Source organism: Schistocerca nitens, chromosome 7 (genome assembly GCF_023898315.1).
Source record: "Schistocerca nitens isolate TAMUIC-IGC-003100 chromosome 7, iqSchNite1.1, whole genome shotgun sequence".
Lineage (NCBI taxonomy): Eukaryota > Metazoa > Arthropoda > Insecta > Orthoptera > Acrididae > Schistocerca > Schistocerca nitens.
Window position 1 is genome coordinate 360776039 of NC_064620.1, and position 20944 is coordinate 360796982.

A 20944-nucleotide genomic window follows, 5' to 3' on the forward strand; every position below is an offset into this window, starting at 1 on the left:
TTTACCCATACGTGTTTCGACGCCAGTGTGTCATTTTCTGTGGGTCTAATTTTTATTTCTGTAAAGTACAGTATCACATTTGTAACAATTTAACTGTAGCCCTAAGAAATACAATATTTGCAATATGCTTCGTTTGGTTTAGACACTCGCCTTAAAATTACATTGCTAACTGAATTCTATTATTATACATCGATTTTACTGCTGGTTTTCATCGTTTTTTGACAGCATGTCATCTGAAAACTAGCCACCAAGAAAATTATTGCGTATTTTTGGAGAGCTGTTTCGATGGTAGAGGCTATGTACGTTTCTGTACTTGCATTTTCCGTCGTAGTTCGTATACTTGGTTGGTGTCTTAATCAACTGATATTTAGTGCATTGTTTACACTCAGTGTTTCACACATTTCCGCTGACTACCTCACCTCACATGCACATACACAAAATATGTGGCGAAATGTGATCTGAGCAGACACTTCTGACAACTCACTCAGCGAGAGGTGTTATGTTATTGTTGTTGCTCATTTGTTCATGGTTGGTCTTGTGTTTGTTATGGCGCTGATTTTGAATGTTCGTATGAGAGAGAGGGAAGAAGGGAGAGTGGGTCCACGCTTGTCTGACTAATTTAGTTTAATAAAATGAAGCGTTTGTAGTACCACTTTATTGATCAGTGTAATTCTTAATACAAATGTTTTGTTGTAATCCTACAGCCTGGTAGGTAATTAACTTAGTCGCAGGAACATTGCAGGCAGACGTCAGACACTTCTAATCATCCTTGAAATTACGAAGAATTGTGAAGAATGAATAAGACACATTTAAAACCTGTAAGAAAATCAAGATGTGTAAGAAACAATACATTTTGTAATTTGAATTAATTATGAAATAGTTACTTATTATATTACATACCCAGAACTCAAACGTTACTGTGTTACGTATTGTTGAAGCTAAAAATTTAACAGCCACATCTTAATCAATCTCTAGACTATTAAATGTTACACCCAAAAGATTAACTAAACGTATATCTCTGGAAACAGCGATATAAATTCTTAACGTCAGAGCATACCTCGATAACTGTCACTTCGAGCTACAATTTTTGTTAACTGTTACCACGAATTTCTCTTAACCTATAATTATGAAATATTCATGCCTACCATATTTCGGCAAAACAGTAACCTAAACACATCTTAAAATATTAGTGACAGCCGAAAACGGTGTAACGCAGTTAGAACCATCATCATTTCGTATTGTGACGGTACCCGAAATCTACCAGGATATCAAACGCAGTTCGTCATCTCTGAGACATATAAATCACGGGACAAGGACTACTGAAACAACTCGCGAAACATTAACGGAGGTAACAGACTGGAGACTGTTTGAAGAACCCTTCCAGCAATTTCCTGACTTCATTTTGCTCAGATCTAAAATGAGGATGTCCGTTTGGAGATTTGGGCCTTCTCCACCTCAGTACCCATCTAGTAATTTTAAATCATTAGCATCTCAAACTATAGGAATTTTTAAACTTTTATACAGTTACAGAATGAGGACGAAGAATTTGTCTGTGCCTAATATAAAGTCACCAACAAAATTCTCTTAAGCTGGAAACCAGTTTTATATGTGCCTATTGTATAAAGTCAAATCTAATATCATCTGTACCTGAGAAATTTAACTTCGACTAAATAAGGCTAAATTAAAAGCCGTTAATGTGTAACATACAGCAGTTTTACATGCTTAGAAACTTTTCTCTTTCTGAAGCATGTAAATCAGTACTCATGTTCTCAATCACTTTTAATCCGTTACTGTATAGATGCAAATTCAGACACCACATACATAGATCTAACTTCGATTTTTGTCTGGGATAACTGATAACATTGTCCCAGAAGTAATTAGAATAGTCTTAGCCCTCTGGTTGTGACCAAGCATTTCTGTGGGTTTGCCTTTGTTGGCAGGCGACTACCAGATCTGGAAGTCACCTCCCAATATATTCCCAACAAGTCCCGATAGGGATTCCTCCTGTCCCTCTCCCAGCCTGCTGTGTCGTTTGGCTGGAAAGAAACGCTCCTTTTCAATGGACCAGACCTGGAACAACATGCTCTTCTCCTTGAAACAGAAAATAAAATAAAAAATAAAGCGCCATCTACCCTCTCTCGGTAAAAAGATTATATCGTACATCGACTGTCATCGACTCTACCTTGCGTACTCTTAAACAAATGCTTTCATCCGCCTCTCTAACAAGCTACCGGGCACTTTGAGAATAATTAATTGCTGTGTTGCTTTTAAGAGGACACTGAAACACTTCCTCCTCTCACCTTCATAACGGTTCCCCAAAAAGTAACGTACGTTGACAGTAATTCCTTTGGCAAACAGTAAAGCAAATATTTAAATCCTCTGTCATTAACGCTTCTTTCTTTTTCCATTTCTCAGTCACGCCTCTTTCTTTTCCCCTGTTTTCATTATATTCTGTCCCATCAAATACGTATTTATGTCTCTTTTCTATCTCAGCTCACAAATCGGCTTCTGCTGGCCCTCACAGTTTAAAAATAACTCCCTGTAAATTGTCTCTGCTCCTGCAGTCCGGCGTTTAGCCATATATGTAAACTGTAGTTAATATTTTTTTCTATTTTGCCATTGGAGTAATTGTATTTTCTGATGTATACTAGATGTAACTTGTGCCTATCACAATGATTAAAACGTAAAATATGTAAAATGCCTCGTTAGACGTAACAGATTTTCCCCTGTTAAATACATACATGAATAAAATATATGCATCTTCATTTTCGTCTTTGATAAATTACACTGGAATAAAGTTAAAAATCGATCCTGTCCTCCAGTTCTGATCAAGTCTTCCAGAAGTTTCCTCTGCGTTGTCGGAAAAATCCTGGAACCGGAAAACCGCTCGCAAATATTCCTCACTGCAATACTTTCTGTGCACTACGTCTGGTATTTGGCTGAAATTCCATGACTCCGCAATGAGTCATTATTCCCAGAGTACACGCTACACCCACATCTTCCATCTTAGTCTCTGACACCACAGTGGACCTAGGCCAGTTTCCCTTTATAAAAATGGTGGGAAATTCAAAAATTTATGGTGAATCTTTGTACAGTCCTATGGCGTCAGAATCCAAGAAGGCAAATCAAGATGGTGGACCTAGCATATTATCACACGTATAAAATCCATGATTTCACAAACCTAGATGACTGGCCTTAGTGCTGGCTGTATGGTTTTCAGATCTCCTTGTTTTCCCCAGCCCTATGGTGCCACAGTCCAAGATGCCAAGCCTCAGGTAAACTGGCTTGGTAGGGAACCCAAGATGACAGACATTAGTGCAGCCATTTGATGGTACAGGACAGTAGTGTCAAGTACAGAATTCTGTATTAAGTTTACAATGGTGGATCATTAAAGTATCCAGTTATTCTAAGTTCCAATCCACTTGTTTGCCCCATCCCAGGGACCAGTCCACTGATGCTGTTTAAAGAATTGTCACCATCACTTGAATAGAATAGGCAAGATAGTGTTTTTACTTAAAAGAATTCAGAGCAGAGCACACCGCCACCCCCACAACACACATGACAGACTGCATCTCACTTAGGCTGTGTCTGGTTGCAGAGCTAACAGATGCTACAAGATCCTTCATCCGTCAAAGGCGCTGAGCAGTCAATCGGTTAGGCTAAATGCCTCACCGTGCCTGGACAGTGACAGACATATCTGCACACTGACAGCTGACTGTGTGGCCACTTTTGCTACATACCCCCCACACAGCACTTCATCCGTGTCAAATCACAGTGATGATTGTCCGTTTCTGATGTATGTTGCCGACTGCTGCCTGGCACTGCCTGACATACACACCTGCACCATACTGACAGAGTGCATGCACATCAGAAACCAGAAGCATGTGTGAGCTACTAAGATTCCTGTTACCGTTCTGTCAAGATTTGCAGGGCATTTGTATCTTTCCATTTTAGGAGTGGACAAACATATCGTTTATTTACTTTTCCTGTTATTTATAGCACATTCCAACTAATAGAATCACTCTGTGATGCCATTCAATTTATATCTAATATAAGAATGCTAAAATATTTTAGACCCCACAGGCTGAAACCTCTGTGGATGTGTCTGATCCTGTTTCACATTCCATTGCTGACCTCTTGTTCCCGACTCTCACTATGGTCGCTGTTCACAACGCACCAACACGTTTTCCCCATTATTAACTCTCTGTGAATGTGATAGGAACTTAAGTGGGTTTTAGAATTCGTTCCGACTACAGCGTTTTCCCAGAGATTCACACAAAACCAACAAAGACAAGTCCATCACCACACTTTCAGACACTAGTGTACTTACAAAACCTACAGGTGTGGTAACAATAAGCACATACTAGTAAAATGAGCTATAAAGACTGGTGGTCAGTGTGGTGCATTCAGCAGTAACAGTTGTAATAGGTTCAAAGCAAGGATTGAAACAGTACATGCAATTAATAGCTGTAACATACTGAGCACACACATATTTTTAAGGAGTTACTCACTTTGCAAAACAAATATACTACAGTTATATACAGGGTGGTCCATTTACGGTGACTGGGCCAAATATATCACGAAATAAGCATCAAACGAAAAAACTACAAAGAATGAAACTAGTCCAGCTTGAAGGGGAAAACCAGATGGCGCTATGGTTGGTCCGCTAGATGGCGCTGCCATAGGTCAAACAGATATCAACTGCGTTTATTTTAAGTAGGAACCCCCATTTTTTATTACATGTTCGTGTAGTACGTAAAGAAATATAAATGTTTTAGTGGGACCACTCTTTTCGCTTTGTGATAGATGGCGCTGTAATAGTCACAAACGTGTAAGTACGTGGTATCACGTAACATTCCGCCAGTACGGACGGTATTTGCTTCGTGATAAATTACCCTTGTTAAAATGGACCGTTTACCAATTGCGGAAAAGGTCGATATCGTGTTGATGTATGGCTACTGTTATCAAAATGCACAACGGGCGTGTGCTATGTATGCTGCTCTGTATCCTGGACGATATTATCCAAGTGTCCGGACCGTCCGCCGGATAGTTACGTTATTTAAGGAAACAGGAAGCGTTCAGCCACATGTGAAACGTCAACCACGAACTGCAACAAATGATGATGCTCAAGTAGGTGTTTTAGCTGCTGTCAGGCTAATCTGCACATCAGTAGCAGACAAATTGCGCGAGAATCGGGAATCTCAAAAACGTCGGTGTTGAGAATGCTACATTAACATCGACTGCACCCGTACCATATTCCTTGCACCTGGAATTGCATGGCGATGACTCTGAACGTCGTGTACAGTTCTGCCACTGGGCAAAAGAGAAATTACGGGACGATGACTGATTTTCTGCACGTGTTCTATTTAGCGACGAAGCATCATTCACCAACAGCGGGACCGTAAACCGGCATAATATGCACTATTGGGCAACGGAAAATCCATGATGGCTGCGACAACTGGAACATCAGCGACCTTGGCGGCTTAATGTATGGTGCGGCATTATGGGAGGAAGGATAATAGGCCCCCATTTTATCGGTGCCAATTTCAATGGTGCAATGTATGCTGATTTCCTACGTAATGCTCTACCGATGTTACTACAAGATGTTTCACTGCATGACAGAATAGCGATGTACTTCGAACATGATGGATGTCCGGCACATAGCTCGCGTGCGGTTGCAGCGGTATTGAATAGCGTGTTTCAAGACATTTGGATTGGTCGTCGAAGCACCATACCATGGCCCGCACGTTCACCGGATCTGACGTCCCCGGATATCTTTCTGTGGGGAAAGTTGAAGGATATTTGCTATCGTGATCGACCGACAACGCCTAACAACATGCGTCAGCGCATTGTCAATGCATGTGTGAACATTACGGAAGGCGAGCTACTCGCTGTTGAGAGGAAAGTCGATACACGTATTGCCAAATGCAATGAGGTTAACGGACATCATTTTGAGCATTTATTGCATTAATGTGGTATTTACAGATAATCACGCTGTAACAGCATGCGTTCTCAGAAATGATAAGTTCACAAAGGTAAATGTATCACATTGGAACAACCGAAATAAAATATTCAAACGTACCTACGTTCTGTATTTTAATTTAAAAAACCTATCTGTTACCAACCGTTCGTATAAAATTGTGAGCCATATGTTTGTGACTTTTACAGTGCCATCTATCAAAAAGCGAAAAAAGTAGTCCAACTAAAACATTCATATTTCTTTACGAACTACACGAATATGTAATAAGAAATGGGAGTTCCTATTTAAAAAGAAACGCAGTTGATATCCACTTGACCTTTGGCAGCACCATCTAGTGGTCCAACCATCGCGCCATCTGGTTTCCCCCTTCAAGCTAGACAGGTTTCGTTCTTTGTAGTTTTCTCGTTTGTCGCTTATTTCGTGAGATATTTGTTCCAGTCACGATCAATGGACCACCCTGTATATTGGCAATATAGAACCATTTCAGTTAGTAATAAGTGATCGAAGAGTTAACATCTCGACTATGAAGCGCTCGCATCAGGACAGTCAACATGAGTTTGCATGCCTGTGTGTGTGTGTGTGTGTGTGTGTGTGTGTGTGTGTGTGAGAAAGAGAGAGAGAGAGAGAGAGTGCGTGTAGTGTGATCACGGGTCAACTCCTTTTTTTTTTTTTTTTTTAATATCCCGGTAACGTATTAGCGTGACTGCTGATGAAAATGCCAGAAACGAAACACATATCATTTTCTCTAAATTCTAGCCAAAGTAAACATGTTAGCGTTCAGATGGTGTCCGACCATTAATTCTAGCCAGATGAGATGTTTGAAAGCTCTTGATATTGTAGTGTGTTATTATCCTGTACACAGTCGTGCCAATTAAAGGATAACTCAATGGCTATTGTGGACTTCTTTGCTCAATATATTCAGACACCTACATTGTTTCTAGGTGGTCATGAGATCAATGCAGCTGAATTCCCATGAACAAACTGTTAAGTGAAATAGAAACAAGTCACATGCAGGAGAACACACTCACAGTACACACTCTATCAAAGATTGAGCGGGCAATTACATATATATATCGATATTATGAAAATCTAAGGAGCAATTTATTAGCACTGTGTCAAGAAACACCAAATCTCACTGAAAAAAACCTGTATTTCAAAGCATGTAAATACATGGCAGTTTGTAAGACCGTAGCAAAGAAAATGGTTAAAATGGCTCTGAGCACTATGAGACTTAACATCGGAGGTCATCAGTCCCCTAGACCTTAGAAATACTTAAACCTAATCAACCTAAGGACATCACACACATCCATGCCCGAGGCAGGATTCGAACCTGCGACCGTAGCGGTCTCGCGGTTCCAGACTGAAGCGCCTAGACCTTAGCACTCTAGATGTAGGAACAGATTAGCCGTCTTATTTGATTATGTGTATATACCTGATTATATGTAATAGTTTAAAGATATAAAAGAAGACATCTCTGTAACTCATTTGTATCTTTGTAAGACCTCTTTTATGAAGATGTAGTTATATAGTCCTGTGCATGAATGGATAGGCAAAAGATTCTCTTGACAAGGACTTTGTTCCAGCTGATAATCTAAGAATACTGTCGAAAAACAGAATAAGATGAATAGTTCAATACTGCCTGACAGTATGCAATCGATAATGATGTGTGTATTGAACTTTGGCAAGAGCAATGTCCGCATGCCCTTGGGAATGCATCCAGAGGGATTTCATTTCGAAAATTTATGTGAATTTTTAAAAAAAGAAACATTATTTCAACCCAAGTGCCAACTATTACGTGGGTTACTTTCAGCACTAACAGTATGACATTCAAGACTTTCACGAAAGGTGCGGACTCCAACCATCTGAAGGAGTGAAGCCAAATATTGGGTGTATATGTGATTACAATGCAGCTGAGAAGCATGATTAACTACTGCAACAAATACTGCATTGGTTGGCAGGGAGGGGGGGGGGAGGCAACGTCTTTTATCAGAGTCAATCATACTCTACGATTGCAGGAACAATGCAACTCTTACTGTCGCTTTCAGACAAGATGGAGACGGGTTGTGAGTTGTGCTTTGCTAACTTAGTCGCTAGAGCATTTCACCACGAAAGACAAAGGTCTCGAGTTCGAGACTCGGTCCGGCAAACAGTTTTAATCTTCCAGGAAGTTTCATATCAGCGCACACTTGACTGCAGAGCGAAAGAAAAAAATTTCATTCTGGGAACATCACTCACCCCCTCCCCCTTCCCACTGCGGCTTAGCCAATTCTTCGCAATATTATTTCTTCCGCAAACGCTATTCTTGCAAGTTTCGCAGGAGAGCTTCTGTGAAGTTCTTAAGATAGGCGACGAGGTACTGGCGGAAGTAAAGCTGCGAGCCATGTCTGGATAGCTCAGTCGGTAGAGCACTTGTCGGTGGAAGGCAAAGCTCCCGAATTCGAGTTTTGATTCGGTACACAGTGTTAACCTGCTAGGAAGTTTCAAGATGTTCCAAGGGTCTATTCTATAAACCACTTAGTCCTAGACAGCCAGTTTTCAAATGTTCTTTTATTGTTTCTTGAAGTACTTCCTCCATTTGTGCGCATTAAATTTTCACATATACCAAATATCGCTTCTTGGGCAATGACGCATGGCATCGGTACTCCCTTTCTTCGTATGGGGAGATCCTCCAATATTTTTTAATTCTTACTACTGAGATTTTCATGCAAAATTGACTGCATAAAAATAGACGAGTCACTATAATTACCGTATGCTCCAACATATATGTAAGTGAACTTATAATCCGCCGCGCATAAAGCAAGTAAAACGACAAAAAACTAATTTATCATTACATTAAACGACGTTTGTTACGAGAAGAAAGGCATAACGTACTCCACATCCATTTCGCTCAGATGCTGCGTCACGACTCATCGTAGGCTGGCAGATTAAAATGGCTGCTTAACACTGCGACTGTCTAGTGCATTATAGCCAAAACTGCTGACGCCGCCCGCCGGTAAGTATTTTTATGTTTCATTTCTTTCAATGTAAATCAAGGAAAGCTGTGCTTAACTTGAAGGATGGTTTCAGCACTCAGAGCTTTACTAGGCATCGTGATGCGCCCTTGACTTCCTCTCGCCTCTCAACGGAAACAGCCAGTTGGAGGGTGGTCTACATTTCAACACACACTCCGAAATGCGGTACAACTTGGTTTGGCATTATTGTCATAGCTATAGGTGAAAGAAGGTATAAGAACCGAGAAAATCGTAGGACCAATCGGACAGGTAACCATAAACCTAAGTTTTGTAGTCTGGAACTTAAGCCAATGAGCTGCAAAGACACATTTCTCGACAAAGCATTAACAACTTATTTATAAATTAGAAACTGCACTGATGATGATGATGATGATGACATTTTGTTTGTGGGGCGCTCAACTGCGCGTTTATCTGGGCCCGTACAATTCCCCAACCGTTGATCAGTCCAGTCTCGCCACTTTCAAGAATGATGATGAAATGATGAGGACAACAGAAACACCCAATCATCTCGAGGTGGGTGAAAATCCCTGACCCCGCCGGAAAGAAACTGCACTGAGCCCAGGGAACAATTACCATATCTGTACAAGAAGTAGACAAAGAAAATAGGTAGCACTATATGCTATTTGTTACTTAATTTACAGATAATTTATTGGCGAATAAACTTGTTTAAATGATTTGCTCACTTTAATAGTTATTCAGATAAAAACATATTTGAATAATGCCCATCTGTTATCACCTACATCTGACATTTGAGTTCTCTTTCTGCTCATACCATCAAATGTAACGAGTCCTACTAGATCACTTGCTCGGTGTACTCACGAAAGCCTATGGTGAGGCTGGACTGAAGTTTTCTAGTTAACTATAAACGAAATTGACAATTACAGTCTGTTCTCACTCAACGTACTTCTTTTTAATTTGTTCTTTATAAAATGTATCTAAACGTCAGTGCGATTTTAGCAGCTGACTGAAAGCAGGCATTAATGCATATACAGATCCACAACGGAAACAATGACATTCAATAACATTCAGTATTCAGTTATCACTTTAACTATCTTTATACTGTGGTAATACCTGGTCAATCACAGGTGTACAACACACCTTCTTCATAGAAAATATGAAAAATCGACAGCTAAAAAGAAATTCTAATTCTAAATACATCTGAATACATGCCAGGCCCTTTAGTGGCGCTACTTTGTGTCGAATCTGGATAAGCAGAGTCTATGTTTCCACCACCAGAAGACCACTCGGCTGTTGCCCTTCACTGTGTAAGTGAGCGCCGCGTGATACCGAGTCAGTAAAGTGGCACCCACATGCTTCGACGTGCGCGTGCGTAGTGAGTGAGGCAGACGAATGCTACTCACACGAGGAAATGGAAACGAGCCCATGGCACTGTTGGCCGGAAGGCCCCATCCGGGGAAGTTCGGCCACCAAGTCCAAGTCTTATTTCGGTTGACGCGACATTGGGTGACTTGCACGCCGATGATGACGATGAAATGATGATAAGGACATCGCAACCCCCAGTCCCCGACCGTAGAAAATCTCCAACCTGGCCGGCATTCGAACTCAGACCCGCTTGCATGGGAGTCGTCACGTTACCACCCAGCTAAGCAGCCGGACTCTCACACGCTGGGTTCGCCAAGAGGCTGCGGTGTTCTAATTGACTCTGCACAGCTTCGTCACAACGTAAGGGCACTACTGCGACCAGCAAGTAGACAAATGTATTTATAATTAAAATTTCTGTTTAGCCACCGACTTTACACGTTTTCTAAAGAGAAAGTGTCTGATCATAGTTGAACGAAAATTAAACTGATAATCGAATACTTAATTTATTGAAAGTCATGAAGAATATCTTATGAAATAATCCTTGCTTTTAGTCAGTTGCTAAAAATAACAGTTACATTCAGACACATTTTGAGCATAACAGATTAGAGATGACCTATGAAGGACTCGTTGTGGTTGACCATATAGATGGAAAGAGAAAGGAAGTGGAAGGTGCACCGCTCAGAGGTGACGGGTATAATACAAAAAAAATCTTTTGAATAAATTATGGGAGTGGAAGTGATCAATTTGTTACAAATATTTTCTATTAAAAACAGTCTAGATCACGATTTATTTATCAAGGTGACCGGTTTCCAACACTGCTGTGGTCATCTTCAGACCTACAAGTTGTATACTCAATGGTAATTCATCGTTTTATTGCTTTATAACTTTATGTATTTTCTTTAATGTGTGTAGCCGTCTAATTATAGCTTTGTATACAACTTGTAGGTCTGAAGACGACCCTAGCAGTATTCGAAACGGGCCACCTTGATAAATAAATCGTGATCAAGACTGTTTTTAATAATAAACAAAAAAATTCTATCTAGATAATTATTCGAATAAGTAGATAATTCACACAAATTTATTCGCCAATATATTATTTATAACTTAAGCAACAAATATCCGATATTGTAAGTAATCTAAGAGAGGTATTTCGCAGCCAGTTGTGAGCAATGTATCTCGAGGAGAAATTATGTTGCTGCATTCAGTGTTAATACACTTGTCGAGGCAGGCAGACCTTGTTTGTATCCTGAAACAAAATTCGCCATGACATTCGACAGCTTGTAGTTTGTAGTCATCTATTTCTGGTATCTGATTTTGTAAAACACAGGATGATTTTACTACGGCAATTGCGAATATCTTCTCGAACATCCATGGGGCGATGAAAAGTACTCCATTTATTTCCGTGCGGTCTAAGACGGTGCAGTCACGGACTGTGTGGCTGGTCCCGGAGGAGGTTCCAGTCCTCCCTCGGGCATGGGTGTCTGTGTGTGTTTGTCCTTAGGATAATTTAGGTTAAGTAGTGTGTAAGCTTAGAGACTGATGACCTTAGCAGTTAGGTCCCATAAGATTTCACACACATTTGAACATTTTTGAACCATTTATTTGCCAAAGAGCTGAACGTGCATTCTGTAAACCACCTAGTCCGACACAGTAGGTAGTAAAATATTCTTTCGTTGTTTTCTAAATTCCTTCTTCCATAATGACGCATTAAATTTTTAGATGCACCAAATGTCTCGTCTCTGACAATATCGTGCAGCGTCTGTACGCCATTGTTTGATTTGGGGATTTTCTCTAATATTTGGAAATGACTATTAAATGAGTTTTCAAGCAAAATTATTGCCGGAAAACAGACGAGTCACATATTTTCCGTATCCACCATAATCTGTTGTATGTAAGTGAACTTGGAATCTGCATTATAGTAGCGTGACCCTGAATAATGTGGCTGTGCGTTTGTTATGACAATGTAGGCATAACATATTCCACGTCCATCTCGCTCGGGTGATAAGTAATGGCTGGTTGTCAGTTGGCTGCTCAACATTGCGGCTGCGGCAGCTGGGCTGCCCAGTGCATTACAGCCCAAAACTGCTAAGGCCGTCCGCTTATTAGGTATTCTTATGTTTCGTTTGTTGTGTTGTAAATCAAGCAAAACCGTGCTCAATTCGAAGTTTGGTCTCAGCATTGCAGTCCTTCACTACGCGAATTGGCGTGCCCTTGATTTCCTCCAAGATCTGAACAGACAAAAAAATGTTCAAATGTGTGTGAAGTCTTATGGGACTCAACTGCTAAGGTAATCAGTCCCTAAGCTTACACACTACTTAACCTAAATTATCCTAAGGACAAACACACACACACACATCCGAGGGAGGACTCGAACCTCCGCTCTGAACAGACATCTGAACGCCATATATGCCATATGTGCCTTGCTTTCAGTTTCCCCGAAGGTGGTTTTGACATGCCTATATACTTAGCCAGTCCTTCCGACAGTTGTTTCTTTTCCCATTTCTTCACAGTTTCTCACCTAGGCATTGTGTCTTAGCTTCCGTACACTTCCTATTTATTTTATTCGTAAGTCACATGAATTTCGGTATTCCTGAATTTCCGTGAACATTTTTGTACTTCCGTCTTTCATCAATTAACTGAACTATTTCCTCTATTACCCGTGGTTTCTTTGCAGTTACCATCTTTCTACCCATGTTTTTCATTCCAGCTTATCTTATTGTCCTTTTTAGAGATGTCCATTCCTCTTCAACAGTACTGCCCACTAACCTATTCCTTATTGCTGTATCTATAGCCTTAGCGAACTGTACTCGTATCACGTCATTCCTTACTACTTGTGTATCCCACTTCTCTGAATATTGATTATTCCTGAATAATCTCTTTTAATCTTCAGCCTACTCTGCAGCACTACTATATTGCAATCTGACTCTACAGGGTGGTCAGAAAATGAGTGAAATGCTTGTAGAGATGTTGCAGGGCAGGTTGTACTGAGATATAAAAGTTAAGAAAGAAATTCCATACGTTGCTCCGTTTCCGAATTATTTAGCATAGAACGTAGCCAATCGGGGCGTCGCGCGTTCGTATTCAAGCGACCTGCCAGGGGCAGTGTTGCCCAACGAGTGCTGTCTCTCGTTACCTGAAACTTGAATTTACGCGCGCGACGATCTGATTGACTAACTTCATTGCCAAATAACTCGGAAACGACGCAACGTATCGAATTTCTTTCTTAACATTTATGTCTCAGTACAAAATGGCTCTGAGAACTATGGGACTTAACATCTATGGTCATCAGTCCCCTAGAACTTAGAACTACTTAAACCTAACTAACGTAAGGACATCACACAACACCCAGTCATCACGAGGCAGAGAAATGTCTCAGTACAACCTGCCCTGTAACATCCCTACAAGCATTTCACACATTTTCTGACCACCCTGTATATCTGCTCCTGGCAACACGTTACAGTCCAGATTGATGCTCTTGATTACGGCAGGGCAGTTTCTCAGTTTAGGAGAGTCGAATGACTACAAGCATCCCAGAAAACGAAATTTAAGCCACACCAACATTTTTGAACTATGCCTTACCTACAAACACAATCATATCGGCACCAGGCATCTAGTGATTTGCCTCATATTACGATTAGACCAGATCGTGTTATCAGCAAGACAGTACTGTCATCAGATGCTACGGCTAGGAAGGAAGGTAAACAGATGTTAAAAGAAAAGACATGGTGAAATGGATCTACAGTCTGGACTTCGTTATACACAACAAGACACGTAGGTTTCAGAATAAATTTCAGTTCACTAATGACTAGTACTTTTCTTCACTGTGCGAATTATTATAATAACGATACACCTACCTTTATTCCAATAATTGTCAGAGAATATTGCATTTTTCTGTCTAAAGTGGTGATAAGCAAGAGCATATTATCTCTACCCACTATAGGTTAAAGGGAAACAGTTAACTAGTTTTATTGGTTTCAGTGAAATTAGTTATTTCATCTTTAGTTAAGTGTACAAAACAGACATCTACTGTAAGGGTAAATAAATCCATATCCACATAGTCTGAACGAAGCTTACATGAAACAACTGAAAATACACTGATAACCTATCAACAATCGCTATTTGGTACTGTGCGCGTTTATTTTGGACGAGATTCATTTAGCAGTTTACACACAAGTCACTCTTAATCCTGGCAGCACTATGGATGCAAGAGGTATCGTGGTTTAGAGATAGCCAGATTGAACCGATAACTTGTAGCAGTATTCTGAGGTTGCAGCAAGCGATGAGTATTCAGCTGGCAGCTGGAATCCACATATACTTTAAGATCATGCAGAGGTGTGTCCATTTGCGTAGCATTTGGCGTTCCAATATGCCTTGGAAAGCGATATGAGTTTATTGTTGCTTTCTATCTCATCAGGAAAAGTCATGAACGGTATCCATTTCTCGGTTAGTAATCCGTAAATTGAAATGACTCACAGTTTCCGTCATGTTTCAGATTTAGTTTCGAAAATTTTTAATCAATTTTTTTTTCTGTGATGTCCAATGGTTTGAGAATTAGTTTGATGTATACTTGTATTTGTCCATATCGAATGTCCTCAAGTGTATATAGTTCTTTATAAACATTGTATTGTAACTTTCATACATTTGAAATTCAGAAATTTATTACCTTGCACCTCTTCAATTGTTCTCGATTTCTCTCATGTGTCTCTAATCTCTGTACCTGAATACTTACGAATTTCACTTGTCTTGCAGTTAATGTACGAATGTAGGATCGTGAGTGCACAGCACTTGCAATTACCTTCTGTAAGAACAGCATTTTCAGCATGGCCAAAATGTCATTTAAACCAATGAAGATCAACATATTCTATTGAAAAAGTATTGTGTGATGATTGGGCAATCAGTTTTCTAAATTAAATTTTGCTCTATGGGTTCCGAGCAACCCCCTCCCCCCCCCCCCCCCTATTTTGTAGCGTTTTGCGAAAGTTTGGCTCTCTCCGCAATTTCATAGTGGTCGTCAGATTGTGTTACTAATGTTTCATGCTCATTTTTTGGAGTATATTTCAGGGCATAAAACTGGTTCATAATCGTACGAACACACAGATTCTGGTTCAATAGGAGTGGCTTTCCACTGTATACTAGAAATTTTTAATCGTTGACTTAATGTTTTCAACTTTCATGTTTCTCTACAAAATGAACAAACAACGAAATGCATTAGAAGTAGGACGTAGATCAGACCGTTTGAAGCCATACTCTCAACTCACATGTGCGTCTGGAAGACGAAACTTTGAGCTAAATGTATTTGGGATTAGAAGGCGTAGTTGTTATCATTCAACTCTGATCTAGTCACTAAGAAATTTTATTCCAAAAAATATGCATAATTAGTTATTGATGAACTGGTTTCCGAGGAGTCATAACAGAGGCAAGACAAGGTGGAGAAGAATCACGACTAAAACTGTCTAATCGTATCCCAGCAGCACAGGAGATTAACAGCTGTGATAACAGTGGAGGGTGGACGTAAGTAGCATTAACGTCATAAAATCGTTCTGCTTTTCAATTATCGGAACGTTTCTCACTTATAGTACCACAGTTAACACATGTACCAACGATTGTAAAGTATAATGATTGCGCCTGAAGAAATCCTCACCGACACCAATGACTCCCTGGAGAGAGAGAAGAAGCCACCAGCAGTTACACGTAGTGGCTGCTGGGCTCTGTGCATTAGAATCAGCAGGGACCGTTTGGTGGACGTGGGGCATTCCTCCAGTGACGGCACTGCGTCGTATGCCGAGAGCGCCACTTTTTCACTCTAGAAGAAAGAACAGACATTACCAATAAATCAACCGATAACATCGACTTCTCAATACCATACGTTTATTGTCCAGTAATAATTGTTACACCACTTTACTGATGCAATCAAAGAACGGTTTCTAGATTAAAAGACAGGAAAAACTGTAGCTAAATGGTGAAGAGCTTCTGTAACGCAAGTTTAATGTTAACGTTTACAGATAGGTAAACAATGGGAAATCAATAGTCATTCGGCGATCTATTTGACTTTTAATCTTCGGGTTGTCTAGATGCCAGTGGCAAATGCATGACATTACACATAATATCACGTGCCACATCCCCTGACACATCCGTATGTCACATCTCCACGGAGTTTCAGTGGTGGGAAATTCAAGGAGCTAATCACAGTCCAGGATTTTACCACTCATTAAAATGAAACGGACATCACCATCCCAGTATTTTACCAGCTACTTAACAGCTAATCACAATGTAGCCCCAGAGCACCCATCCTGGCCATATAGAAAAATATCTTAAAAATATGAATTTGGTGCCGTGTTCAAAATATATCTGATTACATATCAAAATGTGTAAGGATACTAACATCAAACTTACTCGTACATAAGGTTACCTGACTTGAATAGTAAGTCGCAATTGTTAGTCAGCATAGTTCGATTAATGTACCATACTTTGTGCAAGATGCAATGAAAAAGTAAATATTTGCAGGTCTAAGCTGACCGTATTATTTACCGAAATACACTTTACATTACAGCATCTACAGGTTTCAGGCTGAGCAGGACTTGAGGACGTGCATCGTTCGATCTTTGTATCACACTCAGAGTAAGACACAGTTTAACATGTCCATATTAAAATATACGTATCCGTCAAACCGATGCCTACAACCAGTATTTGGACTCTCAAGTTACCCACTGTCGTTAACAAGTTAAATATGTTTTATAACTGTACAAAACAAATGAAGCCAGCAATGCAGTTGTGTTTGATATTTTATTTGAGGAGTAAATGAGGCTGTGCACAAATCTGTACCCGACCAAACAGAAATACATGCTAGAAAAAATGTTATGCTAAGCAGGCAAACAGTGGTAGCTGAAACCAATAGGGAGTATCTATTACGGATAAATAAGCCTCAGCTACTGGAACAGCGCAAGCAATGTGCACCTACACTTGACACCTCCAACAAGACTGTGAACGCTCAAATTACTTACAAGATGGCTAATCTCATGTATAAATAGTCCTATAATGAGGTAGGACACATGTGTCCTGCTGAAGTAACTCGCTAAACAAAGTAGTAACATGCTAAGCAAGACGTTTCACGTTAGGCCTAAATGAGACTTTACCCAAAAATGAACCTGACCAAGCGTCAGTTTAGGGAGAAGAAGATAACAGCACACACAAAGTTTATGTAAAGATTCGCAATGCTGTTTTCACGTTTAAAGTGTCCATCGAAGTACATGAAAATGTGTAACTTACAGTACTTCCATTCCCAAAAGGGAATGAAAAAATTCGTCAATAAAACACACACACACACACACACACACACACCGTATTTGCTGAGCATGTACTGAGTGAGGGTCACAACTACCAGCCAGTGTCCCATGTACTTCACTTAGCAAACAAAGGCCATAAACTGAACCTGCTCGAAGCCCTGGAAATTAACAAACATCTTGCTCACAGTCCAGATCTCATCCTAAATGACCAGACACAGCTCAACACTTCCCCTCTCCTAAACTTCATTTAATCATCTTTGTTGTTCATTACTTCCCACACTCTCTCTTCCTACATATTCCCATTCTCCTGTATTCACTAAATTGTTTTGTTTTGTTGAAGTTGTTTTCGTATTCCACTTAGACTGTAGTTTCAATAGTTAAGGCTTTCTTTTACCTGGTACTTGTATTACTGTATTTTATGTTGTTTCAGTGGTATAATTGGCGGTGGGAATCGCCCGCTGTAGTTGGTAGTTTAACAGGACACCTTGGCGGCAGCCAGTTTGAATTGTAATAGATAGTGCGGTCGATGTGTTTGTCAGTAGACTCTAATTGCCGGCAGGAGTGGCCGAGCGGTTCTAGGCGCTACAGTCTGGAACCTCGCTACCGCTATGGTCACAGGTTCGAATCCTGCCTCTGGCATGGATGTGTGTGATGTCCGTAGGTTAGTTAGGTTTAACTAGTTCTAAGTTATAGGGGACTGATGACCAAAGTAGTTAAGTCCCATAGAGCTCAGAACCATTTAGTAGACTCCAATTCTTTGCCGAGTTTAAGTTGAATATTTTATTAATTGTTCCTGGCGACGCCGAGGCGCCCGTCTTTCTTTCTTCGCCATTCCTTTCAGCTTTCCCTCGGGCTCTATCTGATGTGCAATTACTTCTCACTGAAATTTTGTAATACCTGGAAGATGCATTTCATTGTACTAGGTTTTCAATATCTTATTCAGAAAGAGAAACTTTGAGTTGTTTCTGCTGTTATATCTTAAAAGGTGTCCTGTTTCTGTGGGGGTTTTTCTTAGAAAACCATGTATTGTTTGTATGGTACTTAAGATTTATGTAAAGAGGGTTTGAAAATGATTTGTTTGGGGTGAGCTTTGACACCCGTAGACATTTTGTCTGTTTAGTTATGTTTCAAATTCTAGGGCAATTTAGTATATTATTCTGGGGTAACAGTAGTTTGCTGTTGTCACGAAATTGTTGAATAAAATCTGTTGGAAAATACAAGCCACAGTTTGTGTTTCATTGGTAATTATTACCTTGTTATTATTGAGTTGAAGTATCCTTGAGCATATGTGCCACGTCTCACTTTGTGTAAATGACACTATACATTTTCGTGTTTGTACGCGAGTTACATTATATAAACATGGTCAAAGACTATGACAGATGAAGCTTTGTGATATCTTCTAAGTATAACCTTTGCACCAAAGTGGAATTTTTTTACCAGAATCCAAACAGGTTGCTTTTTGTAATATGCATCTGTAATTACAGATTTCTCATAATGAATGAACATTCGATTATTCATAAAAAATAAAATTATTTATTACAATAAATAACATATCAGCTACAAAACATATGTGGCGCCACCATTATAATGCAACTGTTCTGTGATATTAAAACAAGTAGACATGGCTTATATAACAGAGATACGTAAATATTACAGGTTAAGCTACACTTTTTGATGAACATAGTTCGATCTCTGTAAGTTGAATTAAAGAAATTAACTTTTCTGTATTATTTACTCAAATTCAGAAACATTTTATCTAACATTGCAAAACACACATGTGAATTACTGCTAATCTAACTTAGAGCGTAATGTCCACTAATTGATTAGAACTGTTTGATCTTTGTACCAAAGTATACAATGTTAAACCCAAGCCCAAATTCTCTTTGTTGTTTGACACAAACTCGAATTAGTTTGGCTTAAGCCAACATCAATGTTAGCGAAACCTTACAGCGACACTTTTGCTAAGGCATGGACATGAAGCTGCAGTACTGAATGTTTTTGATATTCTCCCGATAATGTTAACCTGTGCCATCACCCAGTGGAGACCACATGACGCTTTGATCGGACAGCATAATGAACAGTAATGCTACATATTCCTATAGGTAATAAACAGAGTTGCTACGCTTCCAACTATTTTTCAAAGTCACACTAACATTGTAGCAGTTCCTTGGTAGGATATTTACTTTATCTTGCGGGAAAAAAGTCAACTTCCACTAGGACAAACTGGAGACCACATGACGTTTAACCCTTTATACATGACCATATTATAGGAAAATCGCAATATATTGCCTGTGTTACACCAAAACTGCAAAAAGTTGCTTTATACATAACTATGTTACAGGGAAACTGTAGCAAATTTCCCTCAGTTCCAGAAAAATCGTAACAAATATACATCGTCATGTTAAAGGAAAATTGTACAAATTCCACTATGCATTGGCATGGTTGCAGAGGACATAGTTCCATACACTACATCTACATCTACATTCATACTCCGCAAGCCACCCAACGGTGTGTGACGGACGGCACTTTACGTGCAACTGTAATTATATCCCTTTCCTGTTCCAGTCGCGTATGGTTCACGGGAAGAACGACTGCCGGAAAGCCTCCGTGCGCTCTCGAATCTCTCTAATTTTACATTCGTGATCTCCTCGGGAGGTATAAGTAGGGGGAAGCAATATGTTCGATACCTCATACAGAAACGCACCCTCTCGAATCCTGGACAGCAAGCTACACCGCGATGCAGAGCGCCTCTCTTGCAGAGTCTGCCACTTGAGTTTGCTAAACATCTGCGTAACGCATCACGCTTACCAAATAACCCTGTGAAGAAACGCGCCGCTCATCTTTGGATCCTCTCTATCTCCTCTGTCAACCCGACCTGGTACGGATCCCACACTGATGAGCAATACTCAAGTATAGGTCGAATGAGTGTTTTGTAGGCCTCCTCCTTTGTTGATGGACTACATTTTCTAAGGACTGTCCCAATAAATCTCAACCTGGCACCCGCCTTACCAACAATTAATTCTATATTATCATTCCACTTCAAATCGTTCCGTACGCATACTCCCAGATATTTTACAGAAGTAACTGCTACCAGTGTTTGTTCCGCTATCATATAATTATACAATAAAGGATCCTTCTTTCTATGAATTCGCAATGCATTACATTTTTCTATGTTAAGGGTCAGTTGCCACTCCCTGCACCAAATGCCTATCCGCTGCAGATCGTCCTGCATTTCACAGCAATTTTCTAATGCTGCAACCTCTCTGTATACTACAGCATCATCCGCGAAAAGCTGCATGGAACTTCCGACACTATCTACTAGGTCGTTTATATATATTGTGAAAATC

The 20944-nt window shown here is 40.0% G+C and overlaps 1 protein-coding gene across 1 annotated transcript in view; it reads right to left on the minus strand.

The window, feature by feature from the left end:
• Positions 1 to 709: 709 nt before the first annotated feature.
• Positions 710 to 20944, minus strand: part of LOC126195631 (odorant receptor Or2-like) — a 79382-nt gene continuing 59147 nt past the window's right edge. The window contains exons 5-6 of the mRNA XM_049934256.1: positions 15956 to 16117; positions 710 to 816 (exon numbers count right to left, since the gene is read on the minus strand). Coding sequence (XP_049790213.1) covers positions 760 to 816; positions 15956 to 16117 — 219 coding nt within the window. The 3' untranslated portion in view covers positions 710 to 759. The remainder of the gene's footprint in view (positions 817 to 15955; positions 16118 to 20944) is intronic.